At 37.5% G+C, this 20,399-nt stretch overlaps 1 protein-coding gene across 2 annotated transcripts in view; it reads right to left on the bottom strand.

The window, feature by feature from the left end:
- Positions 1-9,034: 9,034 nt before the first annotated feature.
- Positions 9,035-20,399, bottom strand: part of LOC126187413 (exocyst complex component 4) — a 282,045-nt gene continuing 270,680 nt past the window's right edge. For both annotated transcript variants that reach the window (XM_049928480.1, XM_049928481.1), the window contains one exon: positions 9,035-10,747. In XM_049928480.1, coding sequence (XP_049784437.1) covers positions 10,580-10,747 — 168 coding nt within the window. In that variant the 3' untranslated portion in view covers positions 9,035-10,579. The remainder of the gene's footprint in view (positions 10,748-20,399) is intronic.

The raw sequence follows: 20,399 nt of genomic DNA, 5'->3' as shown, positions 1-20,399 counted from the left end.
CCTACATCCTTCTGAATCTGCTTAGTGTATTCATCTCTTGGTCTCCCTCTACGATTTTTACCCTCCACACTGCCCTCCAATGCTAAATTTGTGATCCCTTGATGCCTCAAAACATGTCCTACCAACCGATCCCTTCTTCTAGTCAAGTTGTGCCACAAACTTCTCTTCTCCCCAATCCTATTCAATACCTCCTCATTACTTACGTGATCTACCCACCTTATCTTCAGCATTCTTCTGTAGCACCACATTTCGAAAGCTTCTATTCTCTTCTTGTCCAAACTAGTTATCGTCCATGTTTCACTTCCATACATGGCTACACTCCATACAAATACTTTCAGAAACGACTTCCTGACACTTAAATCTATACTAGAAGTTAACAAATTTCTCTTCTTCAGAAACGCTTTCCTTGCCATTGCCAGTCTACATTTTATATCCTCTCTACTTCGACCATCATCAGTTATTTTACTCCCTAAATAGCAAAACTCCTTTACTACTTTAAGTGTCTCATTTCCTAATCTAATTCCCTCAGCATCACCAAACTTAATTCGACTACATTCCATTATCCTCGTTTTGCTTTTGTTGATGTTCATCTTATATCCTCCTTTCAAGACATTATCCATTCCGTTCAACTGCTCTTACAAGTTCTTTGCTGTCTCTGACAGAATTACAATGTCATCGGCGAACCTCAAAGTTTTTACTTCTTCTCCATGAATTTTAATACCTACTCCGAATTTTTCTTTTGTTTCCTTTACTGCTTGCTCAATATACAGATTGAATAACATTGGGGAGAGGCTACAACCCTGTCTTACTCCTTTCCCAACCACTGCTTCCCTTTCATGCCCCTCGACTCTTATAACTGCCATCTGGTTTCTGTACAAACTGTAAATAGCCTTCCGCTCCCTGTATTTTACCCCTGCCACCTTCAGAATATGAAAGAGAGTATTCCAGTTAACATTGTCAAAAGCTTTCTCTAAGTCTACAAATGCTAGAAACGTAGGTTTGCCTTTTCTTAATCTTTCTTCTAAGATAAGTCGTAAGGTCAGTATTGCCTCACGTGTTCCAACATTTCTACGGAATCCAAACTGATCTTCCCCGAGGTCGGCTTCCACCAGTTTTTCCATTCATCTGTAAAGAATTCGCGTAAGTATTTTGCAGCTGTGACTTATTAAACTTATAGTTCGGTAATTTTCACATCTGTCAACACCTGCTTTCTTTGGGATTGGAATTATTATATTCTTCTTGAAGTCTGAGGGTATTTCGCCTGTCTCATACATCTTGCTCACCAGATGGTAGAGTTTTGTCATGACTGGCTCTCCAGAGGCCATCAGTAGTTCAAATGGAATGTTGTCTACTCCCGGGGCCTTGTTTCGACTCAGGTCTTTCAGTGCTCTGTCAAACTCTTCACGCAGTATCTTATCTCCCATTTCGTCTTCATCTACATCCTCTTCCATTTCCATAATATTGTCCTCAAGTACAGCGCCCTTGTATAAACCCTCTATATACTCCTTCCACCTTTCTGCCTTCCCTTCTTTGCTTAGAACTGGGTTTCCATCTGAGCTCTTGATATTCATACAAGTGGTTCTCTTCTCTCCAAAGGTCTCTTTAATTTTCCTGTAGGCAGTATCTATCTTACCCCTAGTGAGACAAGCCTCTACATCCTTAGATTTGTCCTCTAGCCATCCCTGCTTAGCCATTTTGCACTTCCTGTTGATCTCATTTTTGAGACGTTTGTATTCCTTTTTGCCTGCTTCATTTACTGCATTTTTATATTTTCTCCTTTCATCAATTAAATTCAATATTTCTTCTGTTACCCAAGGATTTCTGTTAGCCCTCGTCTTTTTACCTACTTGATCCTCTGCTGCCTTCACTACTTCATCCCTCAGAGCTACCCATTCTTCTTCTACTGTATTTCCTTCCCCCATTCCTGTCAATTGTTCCCTTATGCTCTCCCTGAAACTCTCTACAACCTCTGGTTCTTTCAGTTTATCCAGGTCCCATCTCCTTAAATTCCCACCTTTTTGCAGTTTCTTCAGTTTCAATCTGCAGTTCATAACCAATAGATTGTGGTCAGAATCCACATCTGCCCCAGGAAATGTCTTACAATTTAAAACCTGGTTCCTAAATCTCTGTCTTACCATTATATAATCTATCTGATATCTTTTAGTATCTTCAGGATTCTTCCAGGTATACAACCTTCTTTTATGATTCTTGAACCAAGTGTTGGCTATGATTAAGTTATGCTCTGTGCAAAATTCTACAAGGCGGCTTCCTCGTTCATTCCTTCCCCCCAATCCATATTCACCTACTATGTTTCCTTCTCTCCCTTTTCCTACTGACGAATTCCAGTCACCCATGACTATTAAATTTTCGTCTCCCTTCACTACCTGAATAATTTCTTTCATCTCGTCATACATTTCATCTATTTCTTCATCATCTGCAGAGGTAGTTGGCATATAAACTTGTACTACTGTAGTAGGCATGGGCTTTGTGTCTATCTTGGCCATAATAATGCGTTCACTATGCTGTTTGTAGTAGCTAACCCACACTCCTATTTTTTTATTCATTATTAAACCTACTCCTGCATTACCCCTATTTGATTTTGTATTTATAACCCTGTAATTACCTGACCAAAAGTCTTGTTCCTCCTGCCACCGAACTTCACTAATTCCCACTATATCTAACTTTAACCTATCCATTTTCCTTTTTAAATTTTCTAACCTACCTGCCCGATTAAGGGATCTGACATTCCACGCTCCGATCCGTAGAACGCCAGTTTTCTTTCTCCTGATAACGACGTCCTCTTCAGTAGTCCCCGCCCCGAGATCCGAATGGGGGACTATTTTACCTCCGGAATATTTTACCCAAGAGGACGCCATCATCATTTAATCATACAGTAGAGCTGCATGTCCTCGGGAAAAATTACGGCTGTAGTTTCCCCTTGCTTTCAGCCATTCGCAGTACCAGCACAGCAAGGCCGTTTTGGTTAATATTACAAGGCCAGATCAGTCAATCATCCAGACTGTTGCCCCTGCAACCACTGAAAAGGCTGCTGCCCCTCTTCAGGAACCACATGTTTGTCTGGCCTCTCAACAGATACCCCTCCGTTGTGGTTGCACCTACGGTACGGCCATCTGTATCGCTGAGGCACGCAAGCCTCCCCACCAACGGCATGGTCCATGGTTCGTGGGGGAACAGTAATGAACCTAAGATTGAACCTTGGAGAACGCCATACACGATTGCTCCGTAGTCAGAAGTATGTCCATGGACTATATTGCTTGAATTATGAAGTACAACATTTTGCAGTCTTTTGGTTAGATATTACATTATCCATTGGTTGGCTACAAAATCAATCCCATAAATTGTTAATTTATCAACACAGTGACATGCCTTAAGAGAGGTCACAGAAAATACCAACTGGCAGTATTTTATTATTTAATGTTTTTAAAATCTGGTGAGTGAATGTGTAAATGGCATTCTCAGTAGAGGAACCCTTCTGAAACCCAAACTGTGATTTGCTAAGGCCACTATTGTTGCTAAGGTGAGAATGATGTCAACACTGAAACGGGTTGGTAGTTATTGACATCTTGCTTATCACATTTCTTAAAGAGGGGAAAAATGCATTGAGTTTGTGATGATTTAGATATCTTGGATAAGACTGGGCATATTACATGGGAACAAGTTTTTAGTACTCCACTGGAAACACCATCAAGACCAGATAAGCTTTTATTTATGAGAGAATGTATAATTTTCTTAATTTCAGAAGGAGAAGTTGGTGATACATTAATATGATTGAATTTTGTGAAAGCTACATCTTCAGCATACTGCTGTGATTTTGCTCTTGACTGCTTGTCCCTAAGCTTCCTACTATATCTAAGAAATGATTATTACATGTATTTGGTACCTGCGATTCATCATTTATAGCCTTTCCATTCAGTTCAATAGTGATGTCGTCTTGTTCTGTGGCTGATTGCCCTATCTCTCATTTCACTACATTTCATATAGTCTTAAGTCTGTTATTGAGAGTACTGATTTATGACATGATGTGCATGTTCTTTAATTTTTTACAAGTAATAACCTTCCTCAGCAATTCTGAGTAGTTTTTGTAATGTGCAACTACAGCAGGGCCCCTACTTGTTCTTGCTAAGAGATACATTTCCCTTTTCCTTCCTGTTGTGCTGTGTATCAGACAGTGGGAAGTAAATTATTATTTGTAGGGATTTTCTGATAGGGAGAATGATCTTGAAGTGCTACTAGGTTCTTTCAGTTTGACATCGGTTATTGACTTTCCTACTTGGGTAATACAGGAAAGCAGCAAACTGATTGAAAATATTTTCATAGACCAAGATAAATTTTATCAAATAAACATTTAACTTGTAAAGAATGGTCTTTCTGATAAAGATTCACAGCTAGTTACAGTATATGACATGAAATGACCGTATGACATTGCTGGCCAGCAGGCCGTATCCGGGGAAGTTCGGCAGATGAGTGCAAGTCTTATTACATTAGACACCACATTGGGTGACTCGCATGCCGGTGATGGGGATGAAGTGATGATGAGGACAACACAACACCCAGTCCGCAAGCGGAGAGAATCTCCGACGCGGCTGGGAATCGAACCCGAGCCTGCTTGCATGGGAGGCAAGCAAGTTACCATTCAGCTAAGCAGGCGGACTACAGTATACAACATAGCTTCATACAGTAATGCAAAACAATCCTCCAAAATAGGTCAGTCAATTAATGATTTAATGATCGCAAATTTTAGGGAAAGCTTGCAGCAGTTAAGACTCAGATGAGGTATACCGGGAACCTGATGCTAATTTAAAATATAACTTATTTCATGATATGTTTGCGAGTAATTTTGAACACAAGTTTCCCTAAGAAAACAGCTAGTTGTAGGTTGTGTTACAAAAATGAACAGCATAGAGAAAGAAGTGATGACACTTTCTGCAGGACCCGACCATCATTTTGCAGGACAATGCTCAAGCACATACAGTGCAAGCTGTTACTGATTTGCTTGATGGGGCTGCTAATTGCTATACTACCTACTGCATTCCCCTGAGTTAAGCCGTCGTGAGTTCAACTCAATTTCTAAACTGAAGGAAACACTTCAGGGATTTCACTTCAGAACTGCTACAAATTAGTCGGACAATAGACCGCGCCGCTGAAACTGTCAACACAACTGGCACTGCTTTGAGTATCATACGACTTCCATATTACTGGCAATGGGTTATACACAAAGCTGATGACTACTTTGTAGGTAAGTAAAACTTTGAAACACGTATCTATTTTGTATGAGGTGTAAATAAATACTTGTCACTATTAAAGTTCCAACCCTCATATTAATAACTGTGTAACTGCCAGAATCTTGGACCCAAGCATGCAAACGTGCATACATTGTGCTGTACAGATGCCGGAAGTCAGTTTGTGAGATGGTTTTCCATGCCTGTTGTACTTGGTGGGTCGATACAGGGAAGGTTAATGCTGTTTGTGGATGACACTGGAGTTGTCATCTGATGACGTTTCATATGTGCTCAATTGGAGACAGATCTGGTGATTCAGCAGACTGAGGTAACATGTCAACACACTGTACAGCATGTTGGGTTCATGTTGACACATTGTACAGCAGTATGTGGGCGAACGTTGGGAAACACCCCTGCAATGCTGTACAGGAATGGCAGCACAACAGGTCAAGTCACCAGACTGACAAACGAAACTTGCAGTCACAGTGCATGGGATAACCATGTGAGTGCTCCTGCTGCCGTATGAAATCACACTCCAGATCATAACTGCAGGCGTAGGTCCAATGTATCCGGCACGCAGACGGCTTGGTTGCAGGCCCTCAACTGGCCTCCTCCTAACCAACACAAGGCCACCACTGGCAACAAGGCAGAACCAGGTTTTATCAGAAAACATAACAGACCTCCATCGTACTTCAATGAGCTCTCACTTGACACCACCCAAGTCACCGATGGTGGCGGTTTGGGGGTCAGTAAAATGCATGCTACAGGGTGTCTGGTTTGGAGCTGTCGTGGATGTAACCAATTTGTAACAGTTTGTTGCATCACTGTGGTGCGAACTGCTGCTCAAACTGCTGCTGTAAAAATCCAGTATGATGCACGATGGTCATACACCATGGTAGGGCCACCTTTCTGTCCGGAACCTGGTCTTCTTGCAACCGTACGTTCTTGTGACCACTACTACCATCAATCATTTTCAGTGGCTACATTCCTGCCGAGTCTTTCTGCAATATCACAGAAAGAGTATTCAGCTTCTCACAGCTGTATTACACGACTTCTTTCCAACTCGGTCAGGTGTCGATAATAGCATCTTTGTTGCCTTAAAGGCATTCTTGACTAACATCAACACACCTACCAAATTTTATGTAGTGCAACTTCCTACTTCCTCTTGGTTTGCAACACCCCCCCCCCCCCCCCTCTCCCTTTCACTGTAGATAATCATTTTTCCTTCGCTCTATTTGAGAGTGGCACAGTACAGGAAATGACTAGCAGTGGAACACAGTACCGTCAGCATGCACTATGCTTGTGGACTATCTATGTAGATACAGACGTAAACGTAGTCCAATTCTGTGATTTCAAAGATGTCAACAAATGACAGAAACCATGTACAGTACACTAGATGCTTTTCTTTATCCATGCTTTCAATCCCTGGACACTAAGAACAAGATATGAAAGAAATGTTGAACTCTGCATTGGTTTCTGAGCACTACATACAAAATTTGAGACTCTCAATATAGTCTCCTCACACTTTTCGAAGGTGAAAGCAGTGACACATTCCTCACCTCAGCCAGTTTAGCGTCCATCAAAGTAGCCGGTCCCCTAGCTCTCTTCTTGTCTCGAAATGATCTACATTCCTGGAAACCACTGATTGTTCTTGTTATTGTGGATTGCTCGGCACTGCAGCATTTTGTTATTTCCCAAGAAATGCATCTACAACCTGTGCCTAGGAACCTCCAGCAAAATGTTGTTCAACAAAACCCAACGGTCTTGGAAAAGACACATTTACCAAGCAATGAACTGCACAATACTACAGATGAATTCATAACACTGGTGCCTTTATTTGTTGTTGGTAACACCTCACCTGTTGTGCTATTCTGCAGCGGCAAGCCCTATTTGCCAATACATTTATTTTTGTGTGTGCAACTTCTTGATCACACTGTAGTTTGTGGGAGAATTTAATCAACTTCACTGTGGTGTTTCTTTTCCTTTTCTTTTTTTCCATTCAGTTCTATAAAACATATGAAATACTGAGGGGTACGTAATGAACCTGCAGATCACATATTGTGAAATTAAAACACTTTATTAGATTAATCAATGAAGAGCCTTTAGTACTGAAATTGTAATGGGGAAGTTATGCTACTAAATCTATATTGGGGGTAATTGAAATTGTTAATTTTAAAGACAGTGGATGAACCTACTTTTTTGAAAATTATGTTTCTCTCCAAAAGTGTTGCTTCCTACTGTCTTTTCTTCTGATTTGTGGCTTGACAACTGGTTAGTGCTGTTTCCATTTTGTATGTTTGTGAGTGTTCATGCACCATATGGTAAGTAGCCAGTTTTTATAGCTTTATTTGTATTGCAGAGAACACAAGGTTTCAATGATATTAAAAATATTCCAGATAATCTCATAGTGCTTTGCAAAATGAATTTAAAATAAATCTCAAGGAAAGTATTACACCCTATAGACACTGTGAGATACATACTCATTTACATAAAACAAAATCATTGTGAGGTACAACAACTATCTAGAACTGTAGGGTTGATATTTTAAAATTTTCAAAAAGCACTTTACAGCTTAAAATAACCAGGAAAAACTTCTCAGTTAAGTTTTAATGGATATTTGGCCCGTTTAGTTGTAATAGCATTCAAATGTGTTTTTCCATAGTGTCTGAATATTAGTCACTCACACAGATCTTAATGTTCGTACTTTTAACACAGTTCATTAAAATTGCTGCTGATGTCCAATATGGTGAAAACACATTTCACTTGCGATTTACAAGATGTAAGGCCCATCTATTATTGCTTTGTATAGTTCAAATTATACTGTTCCTTTCTGAAATGTTTGAATTTCAAAATTGTGTTTTATAACACTGGTCAAAGTTTAACACTCACTACTGTTCAATCCAAAGAAATAAATGCTGAGATGAATGAAAAGAAGTAACACTCTGAATTGACTGATTAACAAAAATTTGAGAATTATAATGTGGCCTAGATTTTGAGTTTAGGGAATGTGCCTAATGGCTAAGGAAGATTAGTTTTGGTACATGAGATATTAAAATGAAACTTTGGCTGCATAATAATATTGGATTAAAAAATATAGGTATGATATTAATCCAGGTCATTGTTAGGTTTGCACCATGTAAATCAATCATTCTTTTTTAAACACAATGAGAGATAGAAACCCTTCATCTCACAGATTATCCATGTCTAATTTCAACACAGACCAAATAAATTGAAATATTGTTACGGTCTGTACTGATGCAGCCGCGTAGTCAACACCGTGCTTCAGTGGACAGTGTAGTTGATGAAAACTGGTAATTTACACTTGATATTCTGATATTTGCTTTTAAAAACGAAACAAATATATGTTTTTTTTCTTATGAATTAGAACAATAATGTTAGTCAACTGAGTATCCACATCTATGATGGCGACACACGCAACCACTATTTTGTCCTTTACTAGTCCCTCGACTATTTAATTTCAGCAATGATGACTCTACTAACTGAACAACAATATCACTGACCCAGCATTCATGGTGCTCTGACCTCGATAATCAATTGATTATCACCTAGACGTGAGGTGTGCGAGTACACAATGAATAACTCTGAACAAAACATTGTGGATTCCTTACATGGTGCACCAGTTTTATGCTCTTCTTCATTGCTGGTGGTTCAAACAGGAGCGCAGAAAAGCTTAACAACTGGGTTTTCAACTCTCAACTTTGGAAAAGCCTGTGGAATAGTCAGTTCCAAGGATAGGGATATAGCTTCATTTAATAACTGACATTTGTATAACATGTCTTCTAATATTATTTACTGTATATTCTTCATGACATTACAGGAAATCAATTTCAGTGAAAAGAACATCTTTGTACAATAGGTACTATGGAAAAAAAGGAGTAAAATAACAGTTACATCTGACAAAACTTAGTTACAGCACGTAAGCCATGAAAATGGCAAATTGTAATGTCAGAAAAAGCATTAGATAACTAGTGTAATATACTATGCTAAAGGTATGTATAAAAGTACAATACATTGTTTTTATAGCAATTACTTACTTTTGTTACAGTGGAACTCAACAACAAGGTACACAAAAACAATAGTTGTACTTTGTCGATTTATCAGTAGACAAAGATAGTAACAATATGTTCTTCCATAACAGTAACAAGTGAGTTGGCACATACTGAAATGACATGCATTACTATTGTCTTGGCTGTTATCATAAGAATATAGCTCATGTGTCTGTACACAATATGCCACATGTAAGCTAGTTTTTAAAACACAATTTCTTTCTTACCGCTAGCTCTTTAAATAAGTTAATTTTTTATTTACAAACAGTTGGGATTAATATTTAAGCAATAATAAGAAGCCAAGACTGTGTACAGATTAATGCAGTTGTCATTCTCCACTTTTTCAATACAAAAAGTAAGAAACTGAAAGATGCTTGCCTAAAAAATACAGTGCTATAGAAAACTGCACTGAAGTACACAGGTTACTGATTCTTTTAAATAATCCATGTACACAGTGAAACCTCATTGCATCACTTCCTGTATCAATCTTTTTTTTTTCTCTGGCCAGAGGTAAGTCCTTTTAAAATATTTTGTAACTTATTTGCACAGTTTTAAGTTGTGCCACTTTAGCATTTAGGTCATTCCTGACAAAAAGTTTTTATGTATGTCATAAAAAATTACAACATTGATAGTTATTAGTATGGTTGATATAATCTATTATGATGTTATAGTTATATGCTAAGTGGCATTAACCAGACATTACCAGATTGAATGAAGCAAATACTATTGCTGATACACTCCTGTGTATACAAATCAGTCATTTTACACCTGCATTATTTTGTAATTTTGTCACTTCTCTGTCAACATTTTCAGATTCTGAAAAGAATCAGTTGTTACAGTCTCCTTTTTTTTTTACACACTGGAATAATTATATGCAAAATCAGACAGGCTCAAAGTGTGAAAGACAGTTCCAAGAAAAAAGGCAGATATTAAGTAAATGACAATAAGTTGAATTTTAGAGAAATTTAATACATACCTCTTCGGTAGTAAACTGAGAAAGTAACAAGTCGCTTCCTCATCTCAGTATAAAAAAACAGTGTGTGTGTGTGTGTGTGTGTGTGTGTGTGTCTGCATGTGGGGGGGCATTGCAACAAGAAATAAAGTAATTTATTAAGTGTGACTTTTTCTGGTAGACTTGTTCCATTCTATTCCTGGAATTTATCAGTTTAAGTTGACACAAGCAGTCAAAATGATACGCTGAAGCTTCACAGTGCTAAAAATTGGATCACAATACCTTGCAAGAGACCTGAATTGCAGCACACTTGCAAATCTTTACACTGTTACAGACACTTCTCCTAAAATGTCAGATAAGCGTTTAAGGTGAAGGTTAACAGCACCATAATCAGAATCAGATTGACTGCGATGTATTAACTGGAAGGCATTCATGTATTCCAGTTCTGAGAAACTCTGTCCTTTCTCCATCACTCTGCTTAGTATTTCCTTAAAGAAAACAAATCATGTTAGTCAATGAGTACAGGTCATTGGTGATGAACTGTGTCAATTTTTATTTACAACACAAATTTTTCATTTTATGTACAACACCACTTTGACAATTAGCATAAAAAATCCAATCTCAGCATGCAAGCAATTAATCTAAAAAGTGAACACATTCAACAAATCAATTAAAATTATTAATATAAAATTTCACGTGATGTAGTCAGCCAATAGCAAGATCACTCTTAAGTAGCGCGAATACACAAATAAGAAAAGTTAATGGCTTAAATATATATACATAGCATTCACATATAATATTGGTCTCGAAGATTAATAAGTTGGAAGAGAAGCTAAGCTTCCACATATAATGTTGATCTTTTTTGCGCTTGTTGCACTTTAAGATAACACACAAATGTGCCAGTAAAATTTTTAATAACGACGCAATGTCTCATCTTCTGGGCTCGAAGTACTTCTAAATGGTCGTCCTCAGAGAGTTACCGAGCGAGGTGGCGCAGTGGTTAGCACACTGGACTCGCATTCGGGAGGACGACGGTTCAATCCCGTCTCCGGCCATCCTGATTTAGGTTTTCCGTGATTTCCCTAAATCGCTTCAGGCAAATGCCGGGATGGCTCCTTTGAAAGGGCACGGCCGATTTCCTTCCCCATCCTTTCCTCACCCGAGCTTGCGCTCCGTCTCTAATGACCTCGTTGTCGACGGGACGTTAAACACTAATATCCTCCTCCTCCCTCCTCAGAGAGTTGATTTTTAAATGAGAGTCAAATGCTTTGTGATTTAAGAAATTCATTGTACATTCTCGCACATGATTCATCTTGCATAAAAGGAAATCTGCTTTGAATGTAGCGCTTTTCAAACCACCATTCGCAATATTTTCCCGCCACCTGTTAGAAATAGGTTCATTGCAGAAGTTGCAAGAAAGCGCCAGATAACTGGCATCACCGCGCTTGCGCAGCTACGATGACGCAGGAAGCCCATATGTTCGTACGTGTAAAACTATAAAAGATGTTATATATATCATAAAAGAAACAAGACATCAAAGGATACTTCAAGAGCGTTGGGATTTCGCGAACCATACTAAAGTGCATAATTCAGCTTAAAATGCACATCCGTATGTAAATTTTCTTGGAGTACCAGCACTCAAATTTGGTTCTTTATTATAGCATAATGCCATACGTGCACCTGAAATGAAGCGAACAGTTGAAACTAGCCAATAGTGTGAAATTAAACACTTCGTTTCAAATAAATTGACTACCTCAGTAGAAAGGATTAATAAAAACCAAATCTCTTTAGCAAACCAGCAAAAATAACTTCATTGTTCTGTAAGGCGATTAACGCCTGACTGTCAAAGGTGGAAATAAAATCTGAAATTATTAACATATTTTAGCCTGCCGTAATTATGCGAACGTATTTTAAATCATTTGATAGCTCGCGGCCACAAAAATCCGTTTTGTTATCATTTAACGTGAGAGCAATAAATGAAGAAGAAACAACAAAATCACTGAACGTAAACACAGGTCACGTGGAGACGACCCACCTCCCCACCACAACTCTGACTGTTCTGTGCATCAGCCCCGGATCTATGATATTTCCAAACCGGGGCAATATTAAGTAGTGGCGCCCAGCCACACTTCCGTAACCAGAAGCGGGAGAAGGTACTACTCATACGCGACTCAACTGCGCATGCGCAAGAGCCCGCCTGCAACTGCTCAAACGAACCTAATTTAAACAGTTGTCATGTCACGTTCATCGGTGGCAATTTGTTGTTATAAAGCATTGCTTAGTGTTCCTAAAGCCTTTGACACACTTTACTGTTGGCAGACGCTTGTACGAGCACTGTTTTGTTGTTGTATACGGCGCATTTCCTTTGCAACTTAAGTTGTTGTTTTTTTTTTTCTTGTTCATGTTTTGTTGCTGCAGTATCATTCTGCAGTAGCGGGATACAATAATTCCTTTGTTAAGAGTATTGGTTCTTGCCAGTCAAAAATCACAAAAATGTAACTGAAAACTAAAACAATGAAAAACTCCCGGAATTCTAAACAATTCCCGGGTTTTTTCCAGGTTTTCTCCTGGATGGAAAAATTTCCAGGTTTTTCCCGGATCTCCCGGTTGTCCCGGATCATATACACCCTGAAGAAGTGTTTTCTCTTTGGAGATGAAGAGATGCAAGTGTACATACATCTTTGGTCCCAAATATTTTGTAAACTGCTGTATTCAGGTGGTTCGCTGCACTAGAAATTGGCAGATTAGATGGCACTTTTGCAGTCAAAACATTAAAATAGAAGAATGGAAGAAGGTAATCATACTAAGAAGAATGGAGATACTGAACAGGCAAGCACTGAAAATGCTAATAATGATGATGCTGAGATATTTGCAATAACTTTCTCAGTCTGTAATGACCCACTGGAAAGACCTTTAGTGACAATGCAGAGGTCAGAAGAAAAACAAAAACATCAACAAGTTTCAGATTCATGTCATACAGTACACCTCACTGAAGATCCTTGACCACAATTTCCTGATTTCAGGCCACTCCTATATGGAATATTTTATAAGACTAGCCTCAATGACGACATGAATTTTGACTCCATTGATTTAAGACAGTGAAACCTCTCTTGTCGAAGCTCAGTGATAATACAGTTGAATGTACAGCCATCACCTGCCACGACAACAGAGAAATGTCAGAATCTGCAACAGCTACTTCGATATGTGCCTCCGATTTACCACGCATTCTATATAAATCTTAAGTGCAGACCAAAAACATCTGTTTCTAAAACCTAGAAGATATCACCAGCAAAGTAAATTAAAATATTATGGCATCACTCGTAGTGCTGCAAAGTGGTTTCAGTCATATCTTACTAATAGAAAACAAAGGGTGGTTTCAGTCATATCTTACTAATAGAAAACAAAGGGTGTCATTACATAACACTTCAGCAGTAGGCAATCAGACAGCATCTGACTGGGAAGAAATTACATGTGGTGTTCCCCAAGGTTCCATACTAGGTCCACTACTGTTTCTTGTGTGTATTAATGACCTGTCATCTGTTACATTACCAGATGCCAAGTTTCCCTGATTTGCAGATGATACAAACATTGCAATAAATAGTAAATCAAATATAAATTTATAAAGGGCAGCTAATCAAATTTTTACTGACATTAATAAGTGGTTCATAGCCAATTCGCTGTCATTAAACTTTGAAAAGACCCACTATATGCAGTTCAGAACTTCCAAGAGATTTCCTTCTGGTGTGTGTATAAAATATGATGACATGGGAATAGGAGAAGTTGAGAGTGTAAAATTCTTGGGATTACAACTTGATAATAAATTCAGTTGGGAGCAACATACTAACGAAATGCTAAAGCACCTAAACAAGTCTGTTTTTTGCAATGCGAATGATGTCGGACATAGGAGATATAAATATAAAAAAACTGGCATATTTTGCTTATTTTCACTCCATTATGTCATATGGTATCATATTTTGGGGTAACTCCACAAACAGAGAAAAAATTTTTAGAGTACAGAAGCGTATAATAAGAGTAATGAGTAGTGTAAATCCAAGAACATCATGTCGAAACCTATTCAAAGAATTGGGCATATTAACCACAGCTTCTCAGTAAATTTATTCCTTAATGGAGTTTGTTGTAAATAATACATCTCTTTTTCCAAATAACTGCTTAGTACACAGTATCAATACTAGGAATAAGAACAATATACATAAAGATTTAAAATCACTTTCAGCAACGCATATTTTCAATAAGTTACCAGCAACCATTAAGAGTTTAGTTTGAGACAAGGCACAATTTAAACATAATTTAAGAGAATTTTTTGTGGCCAACTCTTTCTATTTCATCCACGAGTTTCTCAACAAGTGCAGTAGACCATTTTAATGAAAATTTATTATACTTTAATTTTTGACAATACTTGGTTGTAACATCCAAGTAACTACCTACTGTGTGAATGATGAATGTATGGAAGGCAGATGTAAGTCTTAAGTCTCTAAATAGTGGAAGTTTAATTTTAAATCTTGTACATAAATCTTGTTATTAACTGAGGATCACTGAAATGAATAATTTACTTTAATTTTTGACAATACTTGGTTGTAATAGCCAAGAAACTAGCAATTGTCTGAAGGATGGATTTAATGAAGGCAGATGTAAGTGTTAAACCTGTAAACATTAAAAGTTTAAATTTAATTCATGTACATAATTTTAGTGTTTTGACTGAGGATCATTAAAATTAATGAAACTCAAGTTTTTCTAATTACATTTTTGTAATGTGTTTATCTGACATGTTCCACACCCAGGAGGATTCCCTCTTTTATGGGTCTATGGAATAAATATTATTTAATCTAATCTAATCTAAAATGGAGGTGAAGCACACAACCTGCTCATCATGTGGAGCCTTCTGATGATGCTATATGGGGCTTGGAATAGACATTTCCCATAATAAAAAAAATTGGGGGAGGGGTATTTGGATGTGTATGTGCTAAGAGCTTGCTCGGAATTTATGTTCCTGTATGTAAAATTGTTTATCGGTTTGCCTTATGCACTGCATTATATGCATAACCAATAAGTCATCTGCATGTATTACATCAATGCATGAAAATAGAACAAAATACTGTATTACATTGTTGTGAGTCATTCCAAATCTGATGTTAATGAAAGTCAAAGGGATGTAAGTGATATCCTTGGGAGCAAAGGAGTGTAAATGCCAACTAGATTATTGGTAAAAGCATTACTGAGCACAACATCCTGAGTTTTATTCGCTGATGTTTTATACATAGCCTCTTTACCAACCACTGCAAATGATAGTTACTGCATGCAATAAACAAATGAACACAGAATTTTAAATTTGATACAAGTTTTGAAGCTCATTTTCTCAGAATTGTTATTTTGCCACATACACCACTTTGCCTTTAACCGGATCAAATAACAGACTTAGCTCATCATCTACAATGTGTAAAACTTTACTTCCACTGTTTTTTCTCCAACAATTGAGGCTTTACTGAAACAAATTGGTTACAAATGTATCATTCAAAGTATTTTACATCGCTGGCCACTACTTTCTCTCAACTTTCAGGCAGTGTACGAATCCCACGGTGAAAAAGTTGTTCATCTTTTGAAGAGATCCACGAATTGATCCAATTTGTGACTTCTTCATGAGATCGGGAGTGCTGGTCAGAGCCAGGCCATGCGCATTGATCTGAACAGGTGATACTCAGAGGGAGCAATGACTGGAGAATACGGCAGGTGGGGTAGGACTTCCCATTTTAACGTTTCCTAGTATGTTTTAATCTCTTTTGCAATGTGTGGTCAAGCATTGTCATGCTGCAAAATCACTTAATCATGCCTCTCGCTTATTGTGGCAGTTTGTCTTTTAATGCTCTGCTCAAACGCACTAATTGCGTTCAATAACAAGCACCTGTGATTGTTTCACTTGGTTTTAACACCTCATAGTACATGATGCCGAGCTGGTCCCACCAAATGCAGAGCACGATTTTGGAGCCGTGAATGTTAGGTTTGGCCGTTGACGTGAAAACATGTCCGGGATATCCACACGATTTTTTGCGTTTAGGGTTATCGTAATGAACCCATTTTTTGTTCCAAGTCACAATGCGATGCAGAAATCCCTTCTGTTTGTGCCTCTGAAGCACAAATGCTGTTCAATGTCTCTTGGTTTCAGCTCACTCAGGATCCAAGTTCCTTCTTTCTGAATCATGCCCATAGCCTTGAGACATTTTGAAATGGCTTGCTGTGTCACTCCCACTGATCGTGCCAGTTCTTCTCGAGTTTGACACGAGTCTTCACTCGACAATGTCTCCAATTCTGCACCTTCGAAAACATTCTCTTTTCCACCATTATTCCGGTCTACGACGTTAAAATCACAGTTCTTTAAGTGTCAAAACCACTTACAACACATTCTTTCACTAACAGCGTCCTTACCGTACGTTCTTGAGAGCATTTGATGAGACTCAGCTGCTATTTTCTTCATATTGAAACAAAACAGTTACACCTCCTGCAAATGACGAGAATTAGGCTCGTAAACTGTCATTTTCAATCGAGAACAACTTCACGATGCTGACACAAATAGAGTAATGTTCGAATGAGATTATGTCGACCGAGGTCCAAGCTAACTGCCTGACGTCTGCAATCTGTTTCGTTCAACCGCTACTTACCGTTGTTGCCACCTATCGGCAAATGGCAGAAGCAAAGTTATACACCTTGTATATAAACATAGTCTGAAGGCTGCCAATGTCAATAAGATTTAAATGACAATCTTAGCAAGTAATGCAACTTTACACGTTATCAAATCCAAGAGACGATTGTTCTCCTTTCTTCAAATTAACATTAAAAGTCAGAGGAACTACGAACTGGCATCAATCAGTGTAAAATGATATAATTCATCAGTGAAAAAGAATTTCCAATTTGATTAGTAAGAAGGATGTAATGTAGTAGCATGACAAACATTTGACTGTAATAGTCAAACATTGGCATAATACAAGTCCCTCTCATGCAGGGGTCTGTCCTGCCCTTCCTTTTTAACATTCCTCCTTGAGAATGGGAGCTAGTAGTTCCAAAAGATAGGAATAAACGAGACCGCTCACCGAATAACAGTAGCATTTGGTCTTCTGCTATTTGGTGAGTGGCCTCCTTCACTCCTAAATTATTTGGATTCTACCAGAACTTTCCTATTATATTTGTTCAAAAAGATAATACTTTTATGTTTTTTTATATTCTGTTGGCAGTACTAAGAATTTTGCCTTGTGAACTGTAAGCAATGGGCATCAATTCTGTTCCATAATTTTACAGCAAAGAGTATTTTTCTATTTATTATGGTAATTTGGAAAATGTTAGCTATTTGATTATTTCGTAGGCAGCCGTTCGTTACATTTGCACGGTTCTCCACTAATGTGTGTCTCACAAAGAACTATTAAAAACTTTTATTTTATTTTTTTTAATTTCTGCAAATCTACAATTCATAATGTTTTGTAACACATGAGAGCCCAAGGCCATACATTTCTTTCTCAGATTTAATGTTCATAAACTGATTATGAACAAAGTACATCAACAATACTGTTCACAGTTTGCATTTTATTGAGTGTAACGAGTTTCATCTATGTAGGCCTATAAGACTTGCTAGTTACACGACAGTCAATTCTTTTAAAGTACGTGCAGTGTATGACTTGATGTTATCATTTTAAATATTGTATTATGGTATTCTTTGACATGACCTGTCTATTTAGTAACAAAAAGTTGCATTATAATAAGGAAATTTTACACCTGTTGTATTATATTAAGGTCTGCTCCCAACACAATATGTCAGACAGGCACAGAACACAGCTAATGAGTGGGTATGGATGTCTAGTCTGTCTCAAAACACTACAGAACATGACTTTTACCTTAGAAGTTGGCACGGGAGTGATTTCCATAGGATGCCAGTTTATGTAGGCGCCAATTGAATTTTTAAGATATTTGGCAAGATTATTAAAGATATGATAACGTTTTTCTTTTTATCTCGATCTTTATTTCTTTCATAGGTGGAGTTGATTTTTGCAAGAATGTGTGCTCTCTTTGAGATCTGAGTTCTGATTACTTAGAAAAAATTTTAATAGGTGCATTAATTACACAGCAAGGCCGTTTCCTTGTTAGACAAGATCTGAGAAAACATCTAACCTTTGTTCATCTCATTTTTTATGTAACTTGAAAAAGCATCATTTTATCTTTTCTCACTGTGTTACATGGAAAAAGCTGTTTTATTTAACTTCTTTAAATTCTTTTTTAATTAATTAATTTTTTTTTGGGGGGGGGGGGGAGTGGGAAGTTCACACATACTGACTGTTATCATATAAGAAAAGTATCATGAGAGAGTTACAACATTTACAAAAGTTTTTCCCAATAAATGTGAACCACCGGTCGATAAAGTAAGGAGGTATTTTGGCGACAGTAAAAAATACATTTATGAAAGGGATCCCACTAAAGTGTTAACTATATATTAGTTCAACATCCACAAAACTTGTAGGCTCCTAAACCACAACATTTGACTCTGATTTTTAAAATAACGGCCTCCAAAAGCCACAATACGAGGTCTGTTCAAAAAATTCCAGAACTTTGACCACAATATTTTTGTATGCTTACCTTTTACTTATTGCGCACAGTCTAATTCGAAATACTCTCCTCCACAATTGATAAACTGCTGTCAATGCCATTTCCATTTTCGGAAGCAGTCTTGGTACACCTCTTGCTGGATCATGCGAAGTGCAGTCTGTAAATTTTCTTTTATTTCATCTGCCATTGCAAATCTTTGTCCTTTCTCAATTTTGGAAATAAAAAAAAAGTTCACAGGAGAAATATGGGCCTTAGGGAACATCTCATTTTGATACGCATGATCCTAGTGCTATTCACAGATTGTGAGGCAAAGGTCTTTCCGGTCTTGACTCACGAGCTGAGAGACAAACTTGGCAGCAACACAATGCACTCCACGATGCTGTGTCAGGATTTCATGACGTGGTCCAACTGAAATGTTACATTCTTCTGCAATCTCGTGGACACTCAATCTTCAATTGGCATGCACAATTTTGTTGATGTTCCTGACATGAGCATCATTGGGAGACATCGAAGGGTGTCCTGAACGAGGGTCATCTTTATCTTCCATCAGGCCATTTTTAAACTATGTGAATCATTCTTAATAGTGAGTACGGCTTAAGCACTTATCACTGTAGGCTTCCTGCATCATTTGATGTGTCTCTACAAAGATTTTCTTGAGATTCACACAAAATTTGATACAGCTGCATTGTTCCTCTTATTCTGCCATTTCGAAATTTGCAAACTGTGTGACACAAAATTCTACTAAATACAGCACTGAACAATAACTGACAGACATACAATAATTAAGCTTCTGGCAGTTGCACATTAAACACAGACATGTGCCAGGATGCCAACTGCATTTCGCTCCAACACACCATTGGTGTCAAGTTACAAATGTTCCATAATTTTTTGAACAGAGCTCATATTGAATAGTATTTTCAGTAATGTTTAACTAAATTTCAGTTTCAAATTTTGTGATACATATTTTACAAATCTTTACATTGTACACTTTCTAAATTTTACATTCTTTCCTAAGTGGAAGGCAACATAATAATTGTGTATATTTCTGTTAATTAATCTTGTATTCCACTTTATGTGAATTATCAAAATGGCCACACATTTCAGATAGTTGCCAACAGACTGCTAATGTAATTGTTTAGGGAAGTTGTTTATTCAGTAAATAGAATTGTCATATAAATAACTGTACAACCGAGACTTTCCCTTTATACAAATGGAAAATCATTATTGTCTATCAAAATCAGACCTAATTTTTCATAAATAGAATCACACAGTAGAACATGCCAAATATTAATTGCCTCAAGCATGTTAACATATAGAAGAATCTTAAAACTTAAATTTTTCAGTTATTTAAGCAAACAATGCTACTAAATTTATACTTACATTTTTGTAAACTTTAAAAAATTGTAACTTTGTTTGAATTATTTGCTATTGAAAAACTGTAATTCGAGTCATTACTGTTTTTGGAACATTCTGGACAGTTATGTTCCAACATATAGAACAGACTGAGCATCACAGTAGGTGTCGATGTACAGCTGTTGC

This window comes from Schistocerca cancellata, chromosome 5, assembly GCF_023864275.1.
Source record: "Schistocerca cancellata isolate TAMUIC-IGC-003103 chromosome 5, iqSchCanc2.1, whole genome shotgun sequence".
NCBI lineage: Eukaryota > Metazoa > Arthropoda > Insecta > Orthoptera > Acrididae > Schistocerca > Schistocerca cancellata.
This window is presented reverse-complemented; position numbering and strand designations above follow the sequence as displayed.